This window comes from Rhinatrema bivittatum, chromosome 3 (genome assembly GCF_901001135.1).
Source record: "Rhinatrema bivittatum chromosome 3, aRhiBiv1.1, whole genome shotgun sequence".
In the NCBI taxonomy this organism is placed as follows: domain Eukaryota; kingdom Metazoa; phylum Chordata; class Amphibia; order Gymnophiona; family Rhinatrematidae; genus Rhinatrema; species Rhinatrema bivittatum.
The window spans coordinates 367332479-367355266 of NC_042617.1; the positions used below are offsets into that span (position 1 = coordinate 367332479).

Consider the following 22788-nt stretch of genomic DNA (forward strand, 5'->3'; position numbering starts at 1 on the left):
GTTCATCGAAAGAGGGAGTTCTTCAGTCCCTCAACCTGACGTTAAGCCTCCTCTAGTCAATGGGTTTCCTTGTGAACTACCTGAAATCCCAGCTGACTCCGTCCCAGCGACTGACCTTCATCGGAGCAGACCTGGACACCACGGTGGCCAAGGCTTTCCTTCCCAGTGGACACGCTGGAAGGAGTGGAGAGAATGAGACGGGATTTAAGGAAGCTGGAAGAGTGGTTGAAGATATGGCTGCTGAGATTCAATGCCATGAAGTGCAGAGTCATGTATATGGGGGTGTGGAAATGCGAAAGAACTGTATTTGATGGGGGTGAAGGGCTGATGTGCACGGAGCAAGAGAGAGACCTTGGGGTGATAGTATGTAATGATCTGAAATTGACGAAACAATGTGACAAGGCGATAGCTAAAGCCAGAAGAATGCTGGGCTGCACAGAGAGAGGAATATCTAGGAAGAGAAAGGAAGTGATGATCCCCTTATACAGGGCCTTGGTGAGGCCTCACCTGGAGTACTGTGTTCAGTTCTGGAGACTGTATTTCCAAAGGGACAGAGACAGGATGGCGGTCCAGAGAAGGGCGACCAAAAAGGTGGATGGTCTTTATAAAATGACTTATGAGGAGAGAGTGAAGAACCTAAATATGTATGCCCTGGAGGAGAGGAGGAGTAGGGGTGATATGATACAGACTTTCAGATTCTTGATAGGTTTTACTGATCCATGGTCAACAAAAAACCTTTTCCGTTGGAAAAAAATCAGTAGAACTAGGGGTCATGATTTGAAACTCCAGGGAGGAAGACTCAGAACCAATGTCAGGAAGTATTTCTTCACGGAGAGGGTGGTGGATGCCTGGAATGCCCTTCCGGAGGAAGTTGTGAACACTAAAATTGTGAAGGATTTCAAAGGGGCATGGGATAAACACTGTGGATTCATAAAGGCTAGAGGATGGGAATGAAGAGAAGAGTCATGGAGGTTGCTTGCTGGAATGGAGGCTACTACCTTGTGATTATTACCCTTACTCAATAAGCCTTTAAACGGTTAATGCAACTTCAACCTTGCTCTCTGCTTCAACGGCAAGGGAAATGTGGAAAAGAGGATTTGCATTCAGATAATAGCCAACAAGGACTGAACTACACAGTCTGGGTAAACAAATAAGCGTGGGGGTTGCTTGCTTATTGCGGCGGTTACTATCCTAAACCAGTTAAGCCTGATACTTCACTTTGAATGCATATATAGTGTTGCTGTCTGCTTCAACAGCAGGGAGAAATGTGGAAAAGAGGATTTACATTCAGAAAACATCTGTGCAATCTGGGTAAACAAGCATCGGGTTAACTTGCTTGATGCGGCGGTTACTACCCTTAACCATTAAGCCTTATGCTCACCTTTAATGCAACTCCAACATTACTCTCTGCATGATTGGCAGGGGTGGCAGAAAATTTGAATCAAACAGTTACCAACAAGCAACCTGAACTTGGTGATCGGTGAAACAGATAAGTATGGGAAAATAAGTGTAGGAGCTTGCTGGGCAGACTGGATGGGCCAATTGGTCTTTTTCTGCCATTTCTGTGTTAATTTGGGGAGAGCCTGGAAGATGGTGAGATTTCTTCTAAGGAAAAGGAGGAATCTACAGTACTAATCTACTTAGAAGGGAAGTATTTTTTTTCCCTGGTGGCTAATATTTTGGGGGCCTTGGGCATCGCAGAGGAACAGTTAAGGAAAACAAGCTGGTGAGGGAGCCCATTATGGCAAGCATAAAAAAGCCTGCAAGAGCCTTTTCCATGCATCAAGCGATCAGGGAGTTGAAGAGGTGGAAGAGGGTAAGGGTAGAGAATGATAGTTTTCTAGAAAGAGGTGAAATAAATGGGACTACATGTTATTGGAAAGATGGTAAGTGGGTGATTATAAGGTTGGGGTGGGGAGAATTGCCTTGAAAGGGAGGGAAGGTGGAAAGAGACGAAACCACTTGAAGGGGTGAGAACAGGGGTAAGAGAGTAAGAGATATTCTTTTAGGTTTAGAAAAAGAGAAAGAACTTATGTGGTGGACAGGCTAGGAGTACACATATGATAGTCTTGGAGGGTATGGATAAAAGAGAGAAGGTAAGGATAAAGGATTTAAAAGAGAGATGGTCTTGAGTTAGGAAAGGTAGGAAGGAGAGGTATCTTGTCAGGGGGCTAGAAATGTAGACAACTTTGGATGAGGAAAATAGTTAGAAAGAGGAGAGAGTCATACCCATCCTTCCTTCCACAACGGTATAAAGAACAAAAAGAGAAATGTTATTTGTTAAGAAGAAGGCAGGATAAAGAGAGCCCTGGAGAGGATGAAAGGGAAAGTAAAGGGAGAGAGAGAGAGCACTTTCAAGTACATCTGAAGACCTATGTGGTCTTGAAAATTTGTGTACAATGAAACCTTAGTCTAATTTTCATATTGGTTGAAGAAAATGCATCACTACCTACAAGAAATCCAGTTTTATACATTGTTTATACTCATTGTTTTTCTATTATGTCCTGTATAATCGAGAGTTAATTTTATACTCTAATTAATTTCTAGGCAATTACAGTGAAGACTTTGAGGATGAGATAGAGAATAATTTTCCTTTTCCTAATGAAAAAGAAGAAAAACAAGTGGAACAGAAAGTAGAAGAAGACAATAGTTCAAATACTGAAAACCAGGTACAAAAATTAAAAACTGTAATCCGATGTTTTCTTTCCATTTTGAGATTAAAAGATGCTTGTAGCTATATTATCAATCTAAAAACATCTGCAGCAAGAGCACAAGAGTAATGTTATTATAAACTATCACAATAATGGGTCTATGCATTAAAACTTGTGCTAAATGATTTTAGCTTGCACCTGTGAAAATTTTAGTTTATATACTAAAATGCTATTGTTGTGTTTGGTGGTCTGCGGATTGTTAATGCAAAACGCTACTCATACCTCCATGGCCTCAACCAGCCGCGCTCCACCTTAGGCACGCGCACCTGACTTCATCTTATTTAAAGGACCTCCAACAAGAAAAGCCCTGCGGCACCACCTGATGACCTCACACATCCAGCCCTATAAAGGGCCTTCTTTGTCTCTCCTTCACTGCCTCAGCAACAGGTTCAACTACCAAGGTAGTGCATGTTGCTTCCCAAAACTGTTCCAGTCTTGTCTTCAGCATGTTCCAGTCTTCGCTTTCAGCTTGTTCCAGTCTTCGCTTTCAGCTTGTTCCAGTCTTTGCCTCTGCTTGCCCCAGTCCTCGTCTGCCCGACCTTTTTTCTGCCTTGCTTGTCTGCCTACCCATCCATTCCTCTTCCTCTCTCTTGGATGGATACCTGGTTTGATCCTTGCCTGGACTCTGGATAAGCCTGACTGCTGCCTGCCTCTAACCTTTGCCTGGACTCCGGATATGTCTGGATATGCCCCGGCACCCAAGGGATCAACCTGTGGGGATCGAGGACTGGCAGTGGTGAAGTTCCTGATAGGCTTCTGCACCTGACAACTTTTGCCTGCCGAGAGCGGGGACCTACAGGGCTCCATAGGTGGCACCAACCTCACTTTGGCTGAAGAGTCCACCGACGTAACAGTTTGCTGAGGCCGTGGACCCGGCGGTCCGTTCTGGCCTCCAGGCCATACCAGGTCTGACTCAGAAGATCCTGCAGTAACAGCAGTTTTTGGAAATGCTGGCTGACTCTATAGAACGCCTCAGTGCCCACCTTGATGCCTCCACGGTCATAGCTAACACTCAGACTCCTGTAACACCAGTGCCTGTGTCAGTCGCGCCACCTATACGACTCCTGGTCCCGACTAGGTATGCGGGAGACCCCAAGCAGTTCCACGGTTTCTTAAACCATTGCTTTTGGGCATTTCACTTTCCAGCCAGCACAGTTTTACAGCGATGTCATCAAGACCACATTCATCCTCTCCCTTCTCGATGGGAAGGCCTTGGCTTGGACCTCTCCCCTTTGAGAGCGAGGGGAAACACTACTCCAGGACCTGCAGCAGTTCGTCAAAACCTTTAAGCAGGTATTCGACGAACCTGGCCACTTAGCTACAGTAGGATCTGATCTTCTGCATCTCTGACAGAGTGTCCGACCTCTGGTGGATTACGCCATTGAATTTCATACCCTAGTCACCAAATTAAACTGGTGGGAAGACAGCCTGCAGAGCATTTTCTTGGCAGGTCTATCCTCTCAGATAAAAGACGAGCTGGCGGCAAGGGAGCTTCCTGAGTCACTAGATGCTCTCATAGACCTAACCGGAAGGATAGACCGCCGTCTCCAGCAACGGGCCCGGGAGTTGCGAGCCTTGCGAAGGCATGTAGTGCTTGCCTCATTGTTCTCTCAACCCCTCATTCCAACACAAGCGACAGCACCTGCAACTGCACAACTTGAGGAGCCAATGCCACTTGGGCAGAGTCAACTCATGCCAGAAGAGGAGCACCGTCATTGCACCCTGGGTCTATGTTTTTATGGTGCTGAGAAGGGGCACCTTCTTGCATAATGTCCAGTGAAGCAGGGAAACCAACAAGCCTAGGAGGCAGTGGGGAGATGACCCTAGTCTTTACTAATCCTGCTCCTCAGTTTATACTCCCAGTGGTTATTACCGCCGGCAAGCATGAGTTCTCCATCCTTGTGCTGATAGATTCTGGCGCTGGTGGGAACTTTTTCATGAAAGCTCTGACATACCTCTTGAAGCTACCAGTGATTCCCAGGAACCCACCCCTAGTTATCTCTTCTATTTCAGGGGAGCCCCTCCTGGGGTGGATCACCATATCAACTGCTCCATTGTGTCTCCGCACCGGCATCCTGCATGTGGAGAAGATCACTTTTGATGTCATTGAGAAGGTAGTACATCCCATTGTACTAGAACTTCCTTGGTTGCAACGCCATTCCCCCAACTTTGACTGGGGAACTCTACAGTTGACCAGTTGGAGCCTTTGCTGTCATACCTCCTGTCTCCTCCAAGTCAGACCGCCATTGTCCATTCCTCTCACTATGATCTTTCTGGACCTGCCATTTCCGTACGCTGACTATGCAGATGTCTTTTCCAAGAAAAAGGCAGAGACACTACCAGAGCCACGTCTGTTTGACTGTGCCATCAACCTAATCTCAGGCACTACACCGCCACGGGGAAGGGTATATCCTCTATCTCTTCCAGAGACCAAGGCCATGTCCCAGTATATTCAAGAAAACCTTGAAAGATGATTCATTAGACTCTCCATGACCCTGGTGGGAGCAGGTTTTTACTTTGTGGCCAAGAAGGATGGCACACTTTGGCCTTGTATTGACTACCGAGGTCTCAATGCCATAACCAAGAAGGATCGCTAACCCCTTGCCTCTCATTTCAGAACTACTTGACCGTCTGCAGGGAGCCAGAATATTTACAAAGTTGGACCTCCAGGGAGTGTACAATCTTATCCAGATCAAACCGGGCAACGAGTGGAAGACTGCGTTTAACACACTGGATGGCCATTACGAATACCTGGTCATGCCTTTTGGCTTGTGTAATGCTCCTGCGGTATTCCAGAGTATGATGAACGAGGTCTTCAGGGATCTGTGAGGTGATATATCTTGATGATGTCCTTATTTTTTCCAAAGATCTGCAATCTCATGGCCGCGACATCCGGTAAGTCCTTCAGTGACGATGGGCCAATAAGCTCTTTGCAAAATTAGAGAAGTGCATCTTTGAGAGAGAGTTCCTTCCCTTCTTGGGATACATCATCTCTAGCACCGGTTTCCACATGGACCTAGAAAAGATAGCTTGCATCCAGAACTGGCCCCAACTTTCTAGCCTTCGCTCCTTACAGAGATTTCTGGGATTTGCAAACTTCTACTGGAACTTCATCCCTAAATACTCTCAAATAGTCGCACCTCTTACGCCCCTGACTAAGAAAGGGGCAAACCCCAAGGTTTGGCCTCCAGAAGTGGTCACTGCCTTTCTCAAGATAAAACAGGGTTTCCTCCAGGAACCATGTCTCCGCCACCCAGATCCTACACGTCCCTTCATTCTCGAGGTCGATGCCTCCTCCACAGCAGTAGGAGCTGTGTTGAGTCAACACTCAACATGAGAGTTATTCATCCTTGTTCCTTTTTCTCCCAAAAATGTTCTCCTGCTGAATGTAACTATGGCATTGGGGACAAGGAGTTACTTGACATTAAAATGGTATTCGAGGAATTGTGGCAATGGTTGGAGGGAACACAACACTGCATCATGGTATATACCGACCATAAGAACCTGGAGCATCTCCATCATGCCCAACGACTGAACTTCTGTCAAGCCCGGTGGGCCTTGTTTTTCAGCTGCTTCAACTTTGTGATAAGATACAGGCCGGCAACCAAAAATACCCAGGCCGACACCCTCTTACAGTCCTTTGAGGTGGAAAAAATGCCTGATCCTCTCAGCTATATCATTGATCTGGCACGAATCCTCTTGGCCGCTTCTCAGACTGCCTCTCCAGGGAAGACAGTGGTCCCCAGCCAACACCATCAGAAGATGTTAGAATGGTTCGACGACTCTCGAATCGCAGGTCATCCTGGCTGAGCTCGGACCCTCGCACTGCTCCAGCAGTACTATTGGTGACCCCAGAAGGATATCAAAGCCTATGTGGACACTTGTCCTACCTGCGCCCAACAAAAACCTATAGTAGGATGAACTTGGGGGCTGTTAAAGCCACCGGCAGCCCCCAAGGAACCCTGGACCCACCTGCCCACCGATTTTATGGTGGACCTCCCCCCCCTCTCAAGTGATTGTTGCATTATCTGGGTCTTTATAGATCGATTCTCCAAAATGGCCCACTTCATCGCCCTTCCAGGTCTACACCGGAACTAGAAAAGTTATTTACTGCCCACATTTTTCGACTGCATGGCTTACTGCGGTATATCTTCTCGGATCGAGGCGTCCATTTCACGGCTAAATACTGGTGCTCCCTTTGCTGCAAGTTTAATATCAAACTAGACTTCACCACGGCCTGCCACCCACATAAGCTAACGCTCAAGTGGAACAGACCAACAGCACACATAAGACCTTCCTAAGGGCATTTGTTAATGAACGTCAATGCATGGCTCAAAAATTGGTGTAAGGAGCAAAATTTTGGATATATTAGGGGCTAGGGCCATGTATGGAACAGTAAAAGGCTCTATGTCAAGATGGCTTACATCTGTCTGTGGCAGGAAAAAAGATCCTAAATGATAAATTCAAACCTTATGCCAGAAGACATTTAAACTAGAGGATGGGGGTGGCAGAAGGAAATTGGGATGTTGCGCCGCCCCCCCCCCAAATCTCAAAGAAATGGGTGATGGGGATAACAAAAGTCAGTTGAATAAGACACAAAAGAAGTCCAAGAAGAGCAGTAGGAAGGATTAACTTGGTGGGGGTGTAGCACTTAATGTCCAGGATGGTTTAGAGTCCAACAGGATAAAGATCACACAAAAAACTAAATGCTCAGTAGAATCTATATGGATAGAAATCCCATGTGTGTTGGGTAAGAATATAGTGATAGGAGTATACTACGTCCACCTGGACAAAATGTTCAGAAAGCTGATGAAATGCTAAGAGAGATCATGGAAGCTAAGCAATTTGAAAGTGCAGTAATGGAGATTTCAATTACCCCAATATTGACTGGGTAAATGTAAATTCAGGACATGCTAGAGACAACGGCATTTCACACACTTTCTAAGGCTGCCCCCTACAGGATTGTAGGTTTGGCGAGTGTGTCTAGCTGTGCGTCCAGGTTGTGCATCTGAATCCATCTGTCCACATGCTAGGAAATGAGATTATCTGATAATTTCCTTTTCCTTAAGGTGGATAGATGGATGCAGCTTCCCACCTTCGGCTGCCAAATGATTGTGTCAATGGTTCTCCTGTGGGGCTATGTGTTCCAGTGAATTACTGGTAAGGGTCTATCCAGTCCCTAGATTAGGGTATATATGTTCCTTGCTTGAGTTCAGTGTTTCTTGTTGGTTGAGTACAGTACTGGCTGCCTGTTTCTAATTAAGTTTTTTGCTAGTCTGTCCACAGTTGATTTTGAAGAGAATACTGGCTGGCTGATTTGGTTCAGTTCATCTGACTCATCACCCTTGAAAACCATCTCCGGAACTGGTATCTCCCCAACATCCTCATTTATAAATACAGAAGCAAAGAATTAATTTAATATTTTAGTCTTTTAGTCTTATCTTCTCTGAGCTCTTTAATCCATCGGTCATCTAATGGTCCAACCAACTCCCTCACAGATTTCTTGCTTCAGATATATTTTTTAAAGTTTTTATTATGAGTTTTTGCCTTTACAGCCAACTTCATTTCAAATTCTCTCTTAGCCTGCCTTATCAAAGTTTTACACGTAACTTTTACACGTAACTTTTTACACGTACAAGGCCTTTTAAAATCACTCAGCACTTGCCACCGGAGCTCCGACGCCGGTCACGCGGCCAGCCTCTTCGCTCCGCCTACAAGAAACCGCAGCAGCCAATCGAGGAAGCCCTACCTTGACGTCAGCGGTAGGAGCGGGGGTTTTAAATTTGAAACGGCTCCTCGGCTTCCCTTTCTGCCACGATCCCCTCAGTGCTTCTCCCGGACGAAATTGCTGCTAGGCCAGCGCATCCGGCGCTGAAGCCCGTCAGGGCAAGGCCTTTTAAAATCACTCAGCACTTGCCACCGGAGCTCCGACGCCGGTCACGCGGCCAGCCTCTTCGCTCCGCCTACAAGAAACCGCAGCAGCCAATCGAGGAAGCCCTACCTTGACGTCAGCGGTAGGAGCGGGGGTTTTAAATTTGAAACCCCTTCCTCGGCGCCACGCGCCGAAGGAGCGCAACAAAGGGGCCTGCCCCTTTGTGCGCCCCTTCGAGCACCCCTGACGCACAACACGCTCCCATAACCGTCAACTTCCACCACTTTTCTTCAACTACCAGGTCATCAATTCATCCGACCATTCTCCAAGTCTACAAGCAATCCGCAATCAAACTTCACCTCTCATTCAAGCCTCAGTCACAAAATCCATTGTGAAACTTTCCTACCTATCCACCCCCATTCACACAACAGACCACTAATTTCTACTCTTCAACATTAACAACAAGACCTCCAACCTTTTCTAACCATCATGCTCTGCGGTCTCCCGATTCCGATTCTCCATCACAGGAGACACAACTCAACTAGGAACTCTCTTTTGACCTCTCATCCTCACACCTATAAAGCCCTCATTCCCATTATAGCTTCCCCCTTTACACAATTACTAGGGCTAACATTATTCTCACTATTTCTATTCAACGCCCAATCCATCACTAAGAAAACCCCCATTCTCAATGATCTTCTCCTAGACGCAAATCCAGACATATGCGCTATTACAGAAACTTGGCTCAAACCAACAGACACTGCACTAATTAACCAATTACCTACACATTCATATGACTTCTTCTCCATTCCCCGACAGAAAAGAAAAGGTGGAGGAATTCTTCTTGCTACCAAAAAAGATTTGAATTTCACCCAATACACAGTCAACTCTCCTAACAAACTGGAAACAGGCCTTTTCAAATCAAACCTTCTTCAAATCCTTCTTGTATATGCCCCCCCAGGCCTTCTCGACTCAGATACCTCCCCTCTCCTTGAACTAATAGTCTCCCACATTAATCTAGATTCTCCAGCAATTATACTCGGTGACTTCAATTTACATGTCAACAATCCCTCTCTATCTACAAATGGGAAAACTTTCATTACCGCCTTGTCTGCTTTAGGTTTCAATCAAATTATCAAGAAACCCACCCATAAAGCAGGTCATACATTGGACCTCATCTTCACCAATTCTGGTATCTCTAACTCAACTCAACCGATCTGCGAACCAGTACCCTGGTCGGACCACTCTCTAATCTCGACCACCATCACACTGGCACAAAAAAACAGCACCCTCGCCCCTCAACAACAATTCTCCTACAGGAAAATATGTGCATCTGAGGACCTCCACAACCACCTAGTCTTAGAACTACCACACTTGGACCTTTCCTCTCCTAATTCAGCACTTCATTCTTGGAATAATATTACAGAAACTGCAGCTAATAAACTCTGTCCTCTAACAACTAAAAAACTAAAACACAACCTTCCAAAAAAACAACCTTGGTTTAATGAAGAACTACAAAATCTAAAACTTTCCCTCAGACGGAACGAAAGCAAATGGCGCAAATCTCCTTCAGTTTCCACCCTCTCTGCCTACAAACTTGCTCTCCACCACTACAAAAATTCCTTGCTAAAAATCAAAAGAGACTTCTATGCTCATAAGATCCATCATATGATCTTTGATGCTAAAGCCCTTTTCGCCTACGTCTCCAACTTAACTCAAATCCAAATACCTGACATTCCATTTAACAAAGCCCAAGAAAAAGCAGAGGAGCTTGCCCTCTTCTTCAACAACAAAATAGCCAACCTTCTTTCTAAGAATTCGCTCATTACCTCTTCCCCTCACAGTACCTTTATACACCATAACAAAAACATCTCACTCAATTCATTTGAACCCACTACAACTTCGGAGATCCTTAGAATACTGAAAAATATGAAACCATCGACACACCCATTAGACCAAATCCCTTCCAAATTACTCCTCCTTATTCCGGACACCATATCCAAAGCTCTGACAGACATAATCAACTGCTCTTTATCTAAAGGACTCTACCCTGACGACCTCAAAATGGCATCAATCAAACCGCTCTTAAAAAAACCAAAGTTAGACCCAGATGACCCCTCCAACCTTCGCCCTATCTCAAACCTCCCATTCATTGCTAAAGTCATGGAAAAACTGGTTAACTCTCAATTATCAGACTACCTGGAAGACCACAAAATTCTCTACCCTTCACAATATGGCTTCAGGAAATCGTTAAGTACAGAATCTCTACTAATTTCCTTAATAGACTACCTCACCCTAGGCCTAGACAAAGGCCAGTCCTACCTTTTGATTCTCTTGGACCTCTCAGCCGCCTTTGATACTGTTAACCACTCCATGCTCGTAAACCAACTATTGAACATCGGCATAACAGGCTCTGCACTATCCTGGTTCCACTCATTCTTAAAAAACAGAGGCTTCAAGGTAAAAATTCACAGCAAAGAATCTAAACGCTACCCTTCATCTCAAGGAGTTCCCCAAGGTTCATCTCTCTCACCCACCCTCTTTAACATTTACCTCCTCCCTCTCTGCCAGCTATTAACCAACTTGAACTTTAAACACTACCTTTATGCCGACGATGTCCAAATTGTGATACCAATCAAAGAATCCATTAAAAAAAACCCTCGATCTTTGGGATTATTGTCTGCAAGAAATCAACTCCCTCCTTTCCAGTATGAATTTAATCCTAAATTCCTCAAAAACGGAACTCCTTCTCATATCCTCTGAGATCTGCCACACCCCCACAATTCCTCAAACTAATTTACAAACAACAAAAGTAAGAGATTTGGGCGCAATCATCGATAATAGGCTTAACTTAAAAGCTTTCATAAACCAAACTACTAAAGACTGCTTTCATAAACTACATGTTCTAAAAAGAATAAGACCACTGTTCCACAACCATGACTACAGGACTATCCTCAAGCAATAATCTTCTCCAAGTTAGACTATTGCAATTCTTTATTATTAGGTATCCCATCAGCTCACACCAAACCGCTACAAATGGTTCAAAATACGGCAGCCAGAATTCTAACAAATACAAGGAGAAGAGAGCACATCTCCCCAATCCTTAAAGATTTACACTGGCTGCCAATCCATTTCAGAATTCTTTATAAGTCAATCACCATAATCTACAAATCCATACAACAAATCGCTCCTCTCAACCTACAAATCCCTTTCATAAAGCATACATCCTCCAGACCCATAAGAGAGTTCTACAAAGAGTCTCTACAAGTACCGCCTTCCAAAACGTCCCTCCACATAACTTACAGAGATAGGGCTTTCTCCACAGCAGGACCCACTCTTTGGAATTCCATACCAACGGAACTTAGACAGGAACCCTGCTTACTGACATTCAGGAAAAGACTTAAAACATGGCTTTTCAAACAAGCCTTCCCAGACTCAGATTAAAAACATTTCTATCCGATATTCAACCTCCAAGCAACATCTTTCTTATTATAACCATCCTGGTAACCTACCCCTAAGCATTATAAACATTCAGAATTTTCATTACTTATGATTTATTCTTTATTGTTAAAAACTACATATTTATACTGAACAATTCATTGTAAATCACTCACTTCCATTATTGGAAATTCTACCATTCTACGGGTTTACACACTATGTTAAAGTTACTATCTTTTCTTCTTCTTGCTCCTAGTTGTACGACTCCTTGTTTATTGTAACTGCATTTATATTTTGTATTGTACATATTATCACCCCATTGTTTACTGTAAACCGGCTTGATGTGATATTATCACGAATGCCGGTATAGAAAAAATTAAAATAAATAAAATAAATAAACTTCTTTATTTATTTATTTATTTATTTATTTATTTACATCTTTTATATACCGACATTCGTTTGCACATCACATCAGTTTACAGTGAAACAGCTAGTTCACCAAAGATTTGGAATGAGAATAGGAAATTAGAAATTTAGAAAGTTACATTTTAATGTTTTAGGAGAAGTTACAACATTTCAGGGGGGATAAGTTATATGTACAGGGTGCTACTGATACAACAACAATGCATTTTTATATATATGGTGTCTTAACATTGGGAAAATATGAGAGAAAATCTTTGTACAGGAGTTATTAATTTATGAAGTCTGGATTAGGGTGCTTGATTGTTTGGAGTGGGTGGGAGCTATGGAAAGGACTTTGTGAACAGCCATGTTTTCAAATTTTGTTTTTGAAGGTTTGTGTGTTAGATTCTAGTCTTAGGTCTGGTGGCATTGAGTTCCATATGGTGGGGCCGGCTAGTGAAAGGGTTCATTCTCTGGTGGAGGTGAAGTGTGTTAATTTGGGGGATGGAGCGGGTATAGTTCCATTGTGGGCGGATCTGGTGGCTCTCCTTGGGGTTTGGAAGTGGAGGGAGGCATTTAGCCAGTGAACGTTTTGATTGTGTAGGGTCTTGTGTATTATGGTTAGACTCTTGAAAAGGATTCGGGATCGGGAGCCAGTGGAGGTTTTTTAGAATTGGTGTAATATGATCATTTCTACGGGTGTTTGTGATGACTCTGGTGGTGGCATTTTGTAACATTTGTAGGGTTTGAGAGTTGAGGCAGGGAGACCTAGTAGTATGGTGTTGCAGTAGTCAGTCTTAGAGAAGATTATTGCTTGCAGGATGGTTCGGAAGTCATTTGGGTGAAGGAGAGGTCTTAGTTTCTTTAGAACGTGGAGTTTGTAGTAACAGTCTTTCATGGTTGTGCTTATGAATTTTTTTTTTTTAATTTTCTCTTTATTAGGTTTTTTTAAGTCAATAATATACCAAGCTTATCTTTGTTACAGAAACATGGTGATTTACATCACAGGAAAATTTAACAAAATGAAATATTGTCTGAATTAAGTATCTCAGATTAAATACACCTCATTAGACCACAAGCATGGGGGGGGGGGGGGGGGGGGAAAGAGGGGTACTGCAAAATCAAGGGAGATAAGACAGAAAGAAAATACAATAAGGGGCGGATTTTCAGAGCCCTGCTCGCGTAAATCCGCCCAAAACCGGGCGGATTTACGCGAGCAGGGCCCTGCGCGCCGGGAAACCTATTTTACATAGGCCTCCCGGCGCGCGCAGAGCCCCGGGACTCGCGTACGTCCCGGGGTTCTCGGAGGGGGGCGTGTCGGGGGGCGGGGCCGGAGCGCGCGGCGTTGCGGGGGCGTGTCGGCAGCATTTTGGGGGCGGGTACGGGGCGTGGCTACGGCCCGGGGGCGTGGCCGCACCCTCCATACCCGCCCCCAGGTCGCGGCCCGGCGCGCAGCAGGCCCGCTGGCGCGCGGGGATTTACGTCTCCCTCCGGGAGGCGTAAATCCCCCGACAAAGGTAAGGGGGGGGTGTAGACAGGGCCGGGGGGGTGGGTTAGGTAGGGGAAGGGAGGGTAAGGTGAGGGGAGGGCAAAGGAAAGTTCCCTCCGAGGCCGCTCCGATTTCGGAGCGGCCTTGGAGGGAACGGGGGGAGGCAGCGCGGCTCGGCGCGCGCAGGCTATACAAAATCGATAGCCTTGCGCGCGCCGATCCAGGATTTTAGTGGATACGCGCGGCTCCGCGCGTATCTACTAAAATCCAGCGTACTTTTGCTTGAGTCTGATGCGCAAGCAAAAGTAGGCTGATCGCGCTTCTTTTAAAATCTACCCCTAAGGAAATAGCGAACTAACTTCAGGTATCTCTATCTGGACCATCTGAACTGCCACCCATCTGCTGTTCAAACTTTTTAGGATTGACAAAGCTCCTTAGCTGCTTGGGCTGAAAAAAAATATAACTATCCCTCCCATACTTAAGAACACATTTACATGGGAACCTGAGCATGAAAGAGGCACCAAGAGCTAATACTTCCTGTTCTAAAGCTAGAAAGCTCTTTCTTTTCTGTTGGATTTCTTTTGTTAAATCTGGGAATATTCGAAGACAGGATCCCATAAAAGGTACATTAATTTTTTTAAAGTATGCACGCATAATTATTCCCATATCAAAAAAGGATTTGCACTCACAAAGCGGGGAGTAGCTGGCTTATTACGGCGGTTACTACCCCAAACCAAATAAGCCTGATACTTCACTTTCAATGCATATCCAGCATAGCTCTCTGCTTCAACGGCAGGGGAGAAGAAAAACGAATACTTCACGCATATCCAGCATAGCTCTCTGCTTCAACAGCAGGGGAGAAGAAAAACTGATACTTCACGCATAACCAGCATAGCTCTCTGCTTCAACGGCAGGGGAGAAGAAAAACTGATACTTCACGCATATCCAGCATAGCTCTCTGCTTCAACAGCAGGGGAGAAGAAAAACTGATACTACACGCATATCCAGCATAGCTCTCTGCTTCAACGGCAGGGGAGAAGAAAAACTGATACTTCACGCATATCCAGCATACCTCCCTGCTTCAACGGCAGGGGAGAAGAAAAACAACCAATAAGGGCTGAATAACATACAGATCGATCCAGTAAAGTGCGGCCGCGTTTACCCCGCTCCTAACTCGCGTTCTACTCACTTTCCGGCCGCATTAGCCCTTCCTGCGATACACTATCCCCTTTAACCTACTCCTACTGCGTCCTAAAATCCCCGGGCAACCCCTTCCGCACGCGGCATGTATATTGCATGTAAACGATCGAATTAGCTATTCCCTACCATCCAGTAACGCGCGCCCCGACTATCGCTATTTTACCCTGCCGTTTTGCCGCGCGTTTAACCTGCTAACTTACCGCCTACCCTTACCCCTGCGTTAGAGGCAGGGGTAAGGGTAGGCGGCAAACTTTCCCCCAGACCCCGCTTTCCTGCCCTGGCCGCGTCCATGGGTGCCGGTCTCCGGGGCAGCCCCAGTCCTCTTCCCTCCTCCCGAAGCAACAAAAGCAAAAAAAAAAACGAAGAAAAAAAGTTGCAAGAGAGAGAGGGGAGAGAGGACGGGCAATCCTACGCTCGGGATGGCCAGTCCCTCACCCCTCCTCCCGAGGCAAGGCGCGAAAAGCAGCTTTGCTTCGGGAGGAGGGAAAAGAGGACTGGCAGTGTGAAGCGACCAAGTGACTTACTTTTTTTTGCAGCCCTCCGGAGGAGACGGCCATCAGCAGAAATGGATCGCGGCTCCCCTCCCCTGCCTCCCGGAGAAGATGGATGCCTGCACGGGGGAAAGCGGCCCCTGTGCGTGCAATTGGCCGCTCAAGACGTGACGTCACGACGTTCGTCACGTCTTGAGCGGCCAATTGCACGCACAGGGGCCGCTTTCCCCCGTGCAGGCGTCCATCTTCGCCGGGAGGCAGGGGAGGGGAGCCGCGATCCATTTCTGCTGATGGCCGTCTCCTCCGGAGGGCTGCAAAAAAAAGTAAGTCGCTTCGCCGCTTTACACTGCCAGTCCTCTCTCCCCTCCTCCCGAAGCAAAGCTGCTTTTCGCGCCTTGCCTCGGGAGGAGAGGAGCCGGACTGGCCATCCCGAGTGTAGGATTGCCCGTCCTCTCTCCCCTCGCTCCCGGAGCAAGGCTGCTTTCGCGCCTTGCTTCGGAAGGAGGGGAGAGGGCTGACAATCACCCGCCCGCCGGCTCCCACCTCGATGACAGCCCGCCAGATGAACGCGTGCCCGCCGGCTCCCACCGCCGCCGCCTGGATAAACGCGCGCCCACCCGCCCGCCGGCTCCTGCCTCAATGACAGCCCGCCGGCTACCGCCTCGATGAACTCGCTCCCGCCTCGAACGCACGCCCGCCGGCTCCCACCAGTAAGTTAACTTTTTTTACACTTTTGTTTTTTACACTTTTGTTTTAATTTTCGCCTGAGCCTTGCTTTGGGAGGGGGGGAACCATCCACTTCCTGGTACCTGTCATTTCAAATGTCATTTGAAATGACATTTGAAATGACAGGTACCAGCGCACCCAGGATACTGAATAGGCGCTGTATTAAGTGCCTATACAGAAAATGGGTTGCGCGGGCCTAACCCTTCGCCTAACGCTTCGCAGACGTGGCTTGCATTTGCAAGCAATTTAAATAGAGTATCAGGCGGTATGTGACCAGGACTGTGCATGCGGGGAACGAGGGTACGCCCGGCACTGCCGCACTCTTTCTAACGCGGCCTTGCTGTATCGACCTGATAGTCTGGGTAAAACAAATAAGCATGGGTGTAGCTTGCTTATTGTGGCGGTTACTACCCCTAACTAATCAAGCTTGATATTTCACTTGGATGCAGCTCCATCACTGCTCTCTACATTAATGGTGGGGGTGGAAGGGAAATAGAACCAAAGAGCTAAGAGAAACAGATAAGTATGAGAAAAAAAATGTGTAAAGCTTGCTGAGCAGACTGGATGGGCTGTTTGGTCTTCTTCTGCCGTCATTTCTATGTTTCTATTAAAGAAGGAAATCAATAATGTTGCTTTTTCAACAATTTCATAAGTGGAGGATTCCCAAAACTCAGTCAAGTTTTCTAACACATTTTGGATTGGTGGTTTATGTTGATTTCTTCGTTTTGGCAAGAAATACACCTTCTCCAGGAGTAGAGTCTTATCAGGGGAAATCTCCAAAATTTCATGAATATACCGATTCACGGTTTTCCTAGGCAATTCTCCAACAACCCTGGGGAAATTGATAATCCTCAAATTTAAATGCCTTAATGTGTTCTCCATTTTCTCGATTTTTCTTTTAATCATTCCGCAATCTTGTATCATTGATGTCTATACTTCTTTAACTTGTTTCAGTCCTGTCTCCAAATCAGTAATTTTCTCAGTCACTTCCAATTTATATCCATCAAAGTTCTAGCTGACAGGAAACCGAATTGATTTTAGCCGAGCATTCTGCTATGGACTTCGCCATTGCAGATGACAAATTCCACAGGCAATCCTGTAACTACCTTTGGCTTTTCCAAAGTTACCTCTCCCATGGTGTGGGGAAGGGAGTCCTGCCCCAACATCTCACCTCCAGGATTCCGCTGTTCTTCTCGCCTTCCCAGATCGCTCTCACCCAGGGAGGTCTCTCCACAGAGAGTGAGGTCTCACCCACAGAGGTCCGCGCCTGCTCTCCCAGTGACGCTGCCCCTTCAAGCTGCCTTTCGAGAGCTAACACTTCGGGGCTCTCAGGCAGCCGCGGCGTCAAAGTCGCACGCTCAGCTGGTGGAAGTCAGTCGTCCAATGGGCTGAGGGAAACCACCTCCGAGGTCCGGTCACTAGCTCCCCTCTGTGACCCGACAGCCGGACCACTCAGCACCGTTGCCTCAGAGCCAGCGACACACTACAGGATCGTTCTCTGTCCAGTTGGGATCGCCGAAGTAGAAGAGTAAGCTCTGGGTCTCCCCTTTCGTTTTGCAGGCATTTTTTTTCACGAAATATTTCAGCAGGAAAAAAAGACGCCGGAGCAGGAGCACTGTGTGTCTGCTTAGTCCACCATCTTGGCTTCACCCCCTCCCTAATTATTTTTTCATACTTATGAATTTTTTAAGGTTCAATTCGCTGTCTAGGATGATGTTTAGGTCTCTTACGGGTTGTGTGATTGGGTGTTTGGGATGGATGAATTGAATGTCGTTTAGGGTCTTTTCGTTTAGTTTGTGACTTATTAATAGTAGTTCAGTTTTGGAGGTATTTAGGGCAAGATGCATTTGGGTGAGTAGCTGGTTAATGGCCGTGAGATAGGTGTCCCATAGTTGGAGGAATTTGGGAATGGATTCAGTGATGGGTATTAAGGATTCAGTGATGGGTATTAAAATTTGGACATCGTCTGCATATATAAAGTGTGTGAATCCAAGGTCGGAAAGGAGTTTGCATATGGACAGCATATAGATATTGAAGAGTGAGGAAGATAATGAGGAACCTTGGGTACATCACGGGTAAGTCTGGTAGGTTCGGATTCGTTATTGCCTATTTTGACCTTGTATTGTCTGTTTTCAAGTTAAGATTGGAACCAGAGTAGGGCAGTGCCAGTTATGCCAATTTCGATGAGTCTGTCAATAAGGATTTTATACTGATGGTGTCAAAAGCTGCTGAGATGTCTAGCATTGCTAGAATATAGGATTAGCCTTTGTTCTTTTGAGAACAGTGTCAGTGAGGGAGATTAGACGTGTTTTCGTGCTGAAGAATTTGCGAAAACCGAATTGCGAGTGGTATAGGATGTTGTGTTTTTCTAGGTGTTCAGTTAGTTGGGTGTTAACTACTTTTTCAAGTAGTTTGGCTAAGAAGGGGAGAGTAGAACTTGACAATGCTTATGCTTTTTCCTATTTTTCCAATTTTTGAAGGATGTTTTATTTTTCTAAAATAGCCTTTCACCTCACCTTTTAACAATGCCATTAATCATTTTGCCTTCCTCCCACCTTTCTTAATGCATGGAATACATCTGGACTGCGCTTCTAAGATTGTATTTTTAAACAATATCCACGCTTACAGGCGGATTTTAAATGCCCTGCTCGCGTAAATCCGGCCGGATTTACGCGAGCAGGGCCCTCGCGCGCCGGTGCGCCTATTTTGCAAAATCGGCAGCCTTGCGCGCGCCGATCTCGGATTTTTATAAGATACGCGCGGCTACGCGCGTATCTTATAAAATCCAGCGTACTTTTGTTTGCGCCTGGTGCGCGAACAAAAGTATGCGATCGCGCTATTTTTTAAAATCTACCCCTATTGTACACTTTTAACCTTTGCAGCTGCAACTTTCAGTTTTTTTCTAACTATTTTCCACATTTTATCAAAGATTTCCTTTTGAAAATTTAGTTTTAGAGTTGTAGATTTATATATTGTCCCCCTTCCAGTCATTAGTTCAAATCTGATCATATTATGAGCACTATTGCCAAGTGCCCCACCATCATTACCTCTCTCACCAAATCCTGCATTCCACTAAGAATTTAATCTAAAATAGCTCCCTCTCTCGTTGGTTCCTGAACCAATTGCTCCATGAAGCAGTCGTTTAATCCATCCAGGAAATGTAACATCTGGTTACGACCAAGAGTATAATGAAAAGTCTTGATGGTAACACATTTGAAGTTTATGATGGCGTTGAAAAGTAAAACATGAATTAATAGTGTAAACCTTTTTGTGAGTAATGGATGTTTGAAGGTTTATCGAAGATTTTTATTCATTGACACTTGGTGTTACATATAAAATACTTAAAAAAAAATGTTGGTGTGTCTGCCGAAATAGTAGGTGGTCGGTGGTGAGTTAATGATTATAAGTTGCAAATAACTAGTGAGCAACCATTTGTTGGGGCTTTTGATGCTGAACATATGAAACCACCACTTTTCCACACACATATATTTACATATATGTATTGAATTTTGAATAAATTTACTTGGAGCAGACATTACATCCTTTTTTTGATTGGAAAATTGTTTCTAGGTGGTTATTCATTTTTTGACATTTACATGATAAGATTAACCAGAGAGCCCTGATGTTGATACAGATTCTGACTGTCTGGAGGATGGGGAAATTCCTCCGGAATTAGAACAGTAAAGGTCTATGTTGCTGTTCTTTCATAGGGATGAATTGCTGGCCCTGATTTTCCAGACATTGATGATGCAGGGTGTTCCTGGAACAGATTCTATGTCTGAGCCAAAGAAAAATCCCATTTTGGTTTCTTTGCATAAAGCCTCTTGTTTTTTCCCGGTTATGGAGGCCATTCAAGAATTGATTGATCTTGAATAGGATGACCCAGAGGGAAATTTTAAAGGGGGTCGGACCTTGAAAGTCCTTTTCTCCCTGGGTCCAGTGGCGAGAGAACATCTGCGTTTCCCGAAAGTGGATACTCTTGTCTGTGCTGTCTCTAAATGGACGACTATCCCTGTGGAGGGAGGAGCGGCCTTGAAGGATAAGAGAATTGAGGCCATCCTTAAGAAAGCATTTGAAGCAGTGGCAATGAATTTGCAGACTGCAGACTTCAGACTGGCAGCCCTGTTGCTGCCTTGGAGGAAGAAAGTCTCATGATTGGAGAGCATCAACCGGGTGCAGCAGGAAAGGACCTGTAGCAAGGACCTGCTCTCCAGGTGATGCATTGTCCTTTTGCACCGAGGATATCCCTTCCTCCCAAGGCCTACTGCCCAGGAGGGAAGGGTTAGGTTGGCCGTCATAGTTGGTGATTCGATTATTAAGAATGTAGATGGCTGGGTGGCTGGTGGGCGTGAGGATCGCCTGGTAACATGCTTACCTGGTGCGAAGGTGGCGGACCTCACGCATCACCTAGATAGGATTTGAGACAGTGCTGGGGAGGAGCCGGCTGTCGTGGTACATGTGGACACCAACGACATAGGAAAATGTGGGAGGGAAGTTCTGGAAGTCAAATTTACGCTCTTAGGTAGAAAGCTTAAATCCAGAACCTCTAGGGTAGCATTCTCTGAAATGCTCCCTGTTCCACGCGCAGGTCATCAGAGGCAGGCAGAGCTCCGGAGTCTCAATGCGTGGATGAGATGATGGTGCAAAGAGTTTTATTAGGAACTGGGGAAACTTTTGGGGAACGGGGGAGTCTCTTCCAAAGAGATGGGCTCCACCTTAACCAGGGTGGAACCAGACTGCTGGCGCTAACCTTTAAAAAGGAGATAGAGCAGCTTTTAAACTAGAACAAAGGGGAAAGCCGACAGTCGCTCAGCAGCGCATGGTTCAGAGAAAGGTATCTTCAAAGGATACTAATGATGCATTAGAATTAGGGCATCCCAACAGTGAGATTCCAGTAATAAGAAAAGTAGTCCAAGTGCCTGTAACTAAAAACTCACCTGAGCTAAAAAATTCTAACTTACCCCTATCAATTAAAAAGCAGAATAAAAATACAAACAAAAAGCAAACTTTGAAATGTTTGTATGCTAATGCCAGAAATCTAAGAAGTAAGATGGGAGAATTAGAATGCTCCATCATTTCCAAAAACTATCCCCAACAGCAACACCCACAAAACTCCATGGTACACCCCTGAACTAAAAAATACCAAAAGACTCCTTTGCCAAGCTGAAAAAGCCTGGAGAAGACTTCCATCTCCTTATCACCTCGACAAATAGAGAACACTCCTCTACATTTACAGAACCGACATTGACAAAGCCAAGCGTGAATTCTACGTAAAAAATTCATCATCATCAACACAACCCCAGAGCACTATTTGATTTTGTCGCCAAACTGACGCAACCCAACCACATCACTCCATCCTAAGACGGCAACGCAAAGACCTGCGATGATCTTGCCCGTTTCTTCTCTGAGAAAATCACCAACCTCATAGCTCGCAAACTCCACACAAACAAAGATTCACCAACCCCAACCAACAAACCACCAACCATCTGGACCAACTTTGACCCATCGCATCAACCAAAGTAAAGAAGATCATCCAAAAAATCAACCCAGCCTCACACCCCATCGACACAATCCCAGTCAAGACCCTCAAACTCATCCCAGACATCATCGCCAAACCCATCGCAGACATAATAAACACCTCACTTGAACAAGGCATTTTCCCAGAAGCACTTAAATGTGCTATAATTAAACCCATCCTCAAAAAACCACACCTCAACCCATCCGACCTCTCCAACTACAGACCTATTGTTACGTTTGGGCAGTGATCCGGTGTAGTGAACACCACCTTCAGGAGTGACTCCAGGTGGAGAGAGACGGAGATAGCTGGAAGGTCTCTGATGATGGCTGGGAAGGAATGCGATGTGGCAGGAGTGTATGGAGGTGGGCGATGGCTGTGATATATGCAGCAGAGTACTGGCTGGGAACAAGGTCAAGGTCCAGGCAGGGTCAAGGCAGGCGGCAGGCAACAGAGTCAAAGTCCAGGCAGGGTCAAGGCAGGCGGCAGGCAACAGAGTCAAGGTCCAGGCAGGGTCACAAGAACCTTATAGCAAGACAGAGAACCCGAAGGCCACACACACACGACAAGGCAGAGAGCCCAAAGGCCATACACACATGGCAAGGCAGAGGGCCCAAAGGCCACGCACACACAGCAAGGCGGGAGACCCGAAGACCACGCACACACAGCAAGGCAGGAGACCCGAAGGCCACACACACACAGCAAGGCAAGGCAAGGCAGAAGACCCGAAGGCCACACACACACAGCAAGGCAGGGCAGAGGGCCGAAGGCCACACATATACAGCAAGGCAAGGTAAGGCAGAAGGCCCGAAGGCCACACACATGCAGCAAGGCAAGACAAGGCAGAAGGCCCGAAGGCCACACACAGCAGGGCAAGGCAGAAGGCCCGAAGACCACACACAGCAAGGCAAGGCAGAAGGCCCGAAGGCCACACACAGCAAGGC

At 45.9% G+C, this 22788-nt stretch overlaps 1 protein-coding gene across 1 annotated transcript in view; it reads left to right on the forward strand.

Moving 5' to 3' along the window:
* Positions 1–22788, forward strand: part of CEP162 (centrosomal protein 162) — a 423542-nt gene that overhangs the window by 133432 nt on the left and 267322 nt on the right. Inside the window, 1 exon segment of the mRNA XM_029595494.1 lies at positions 2548–2669. Within this exon segment, the coding sequence (XP_029451354.1) occupies positions 2548–2669 (122 nt within the window).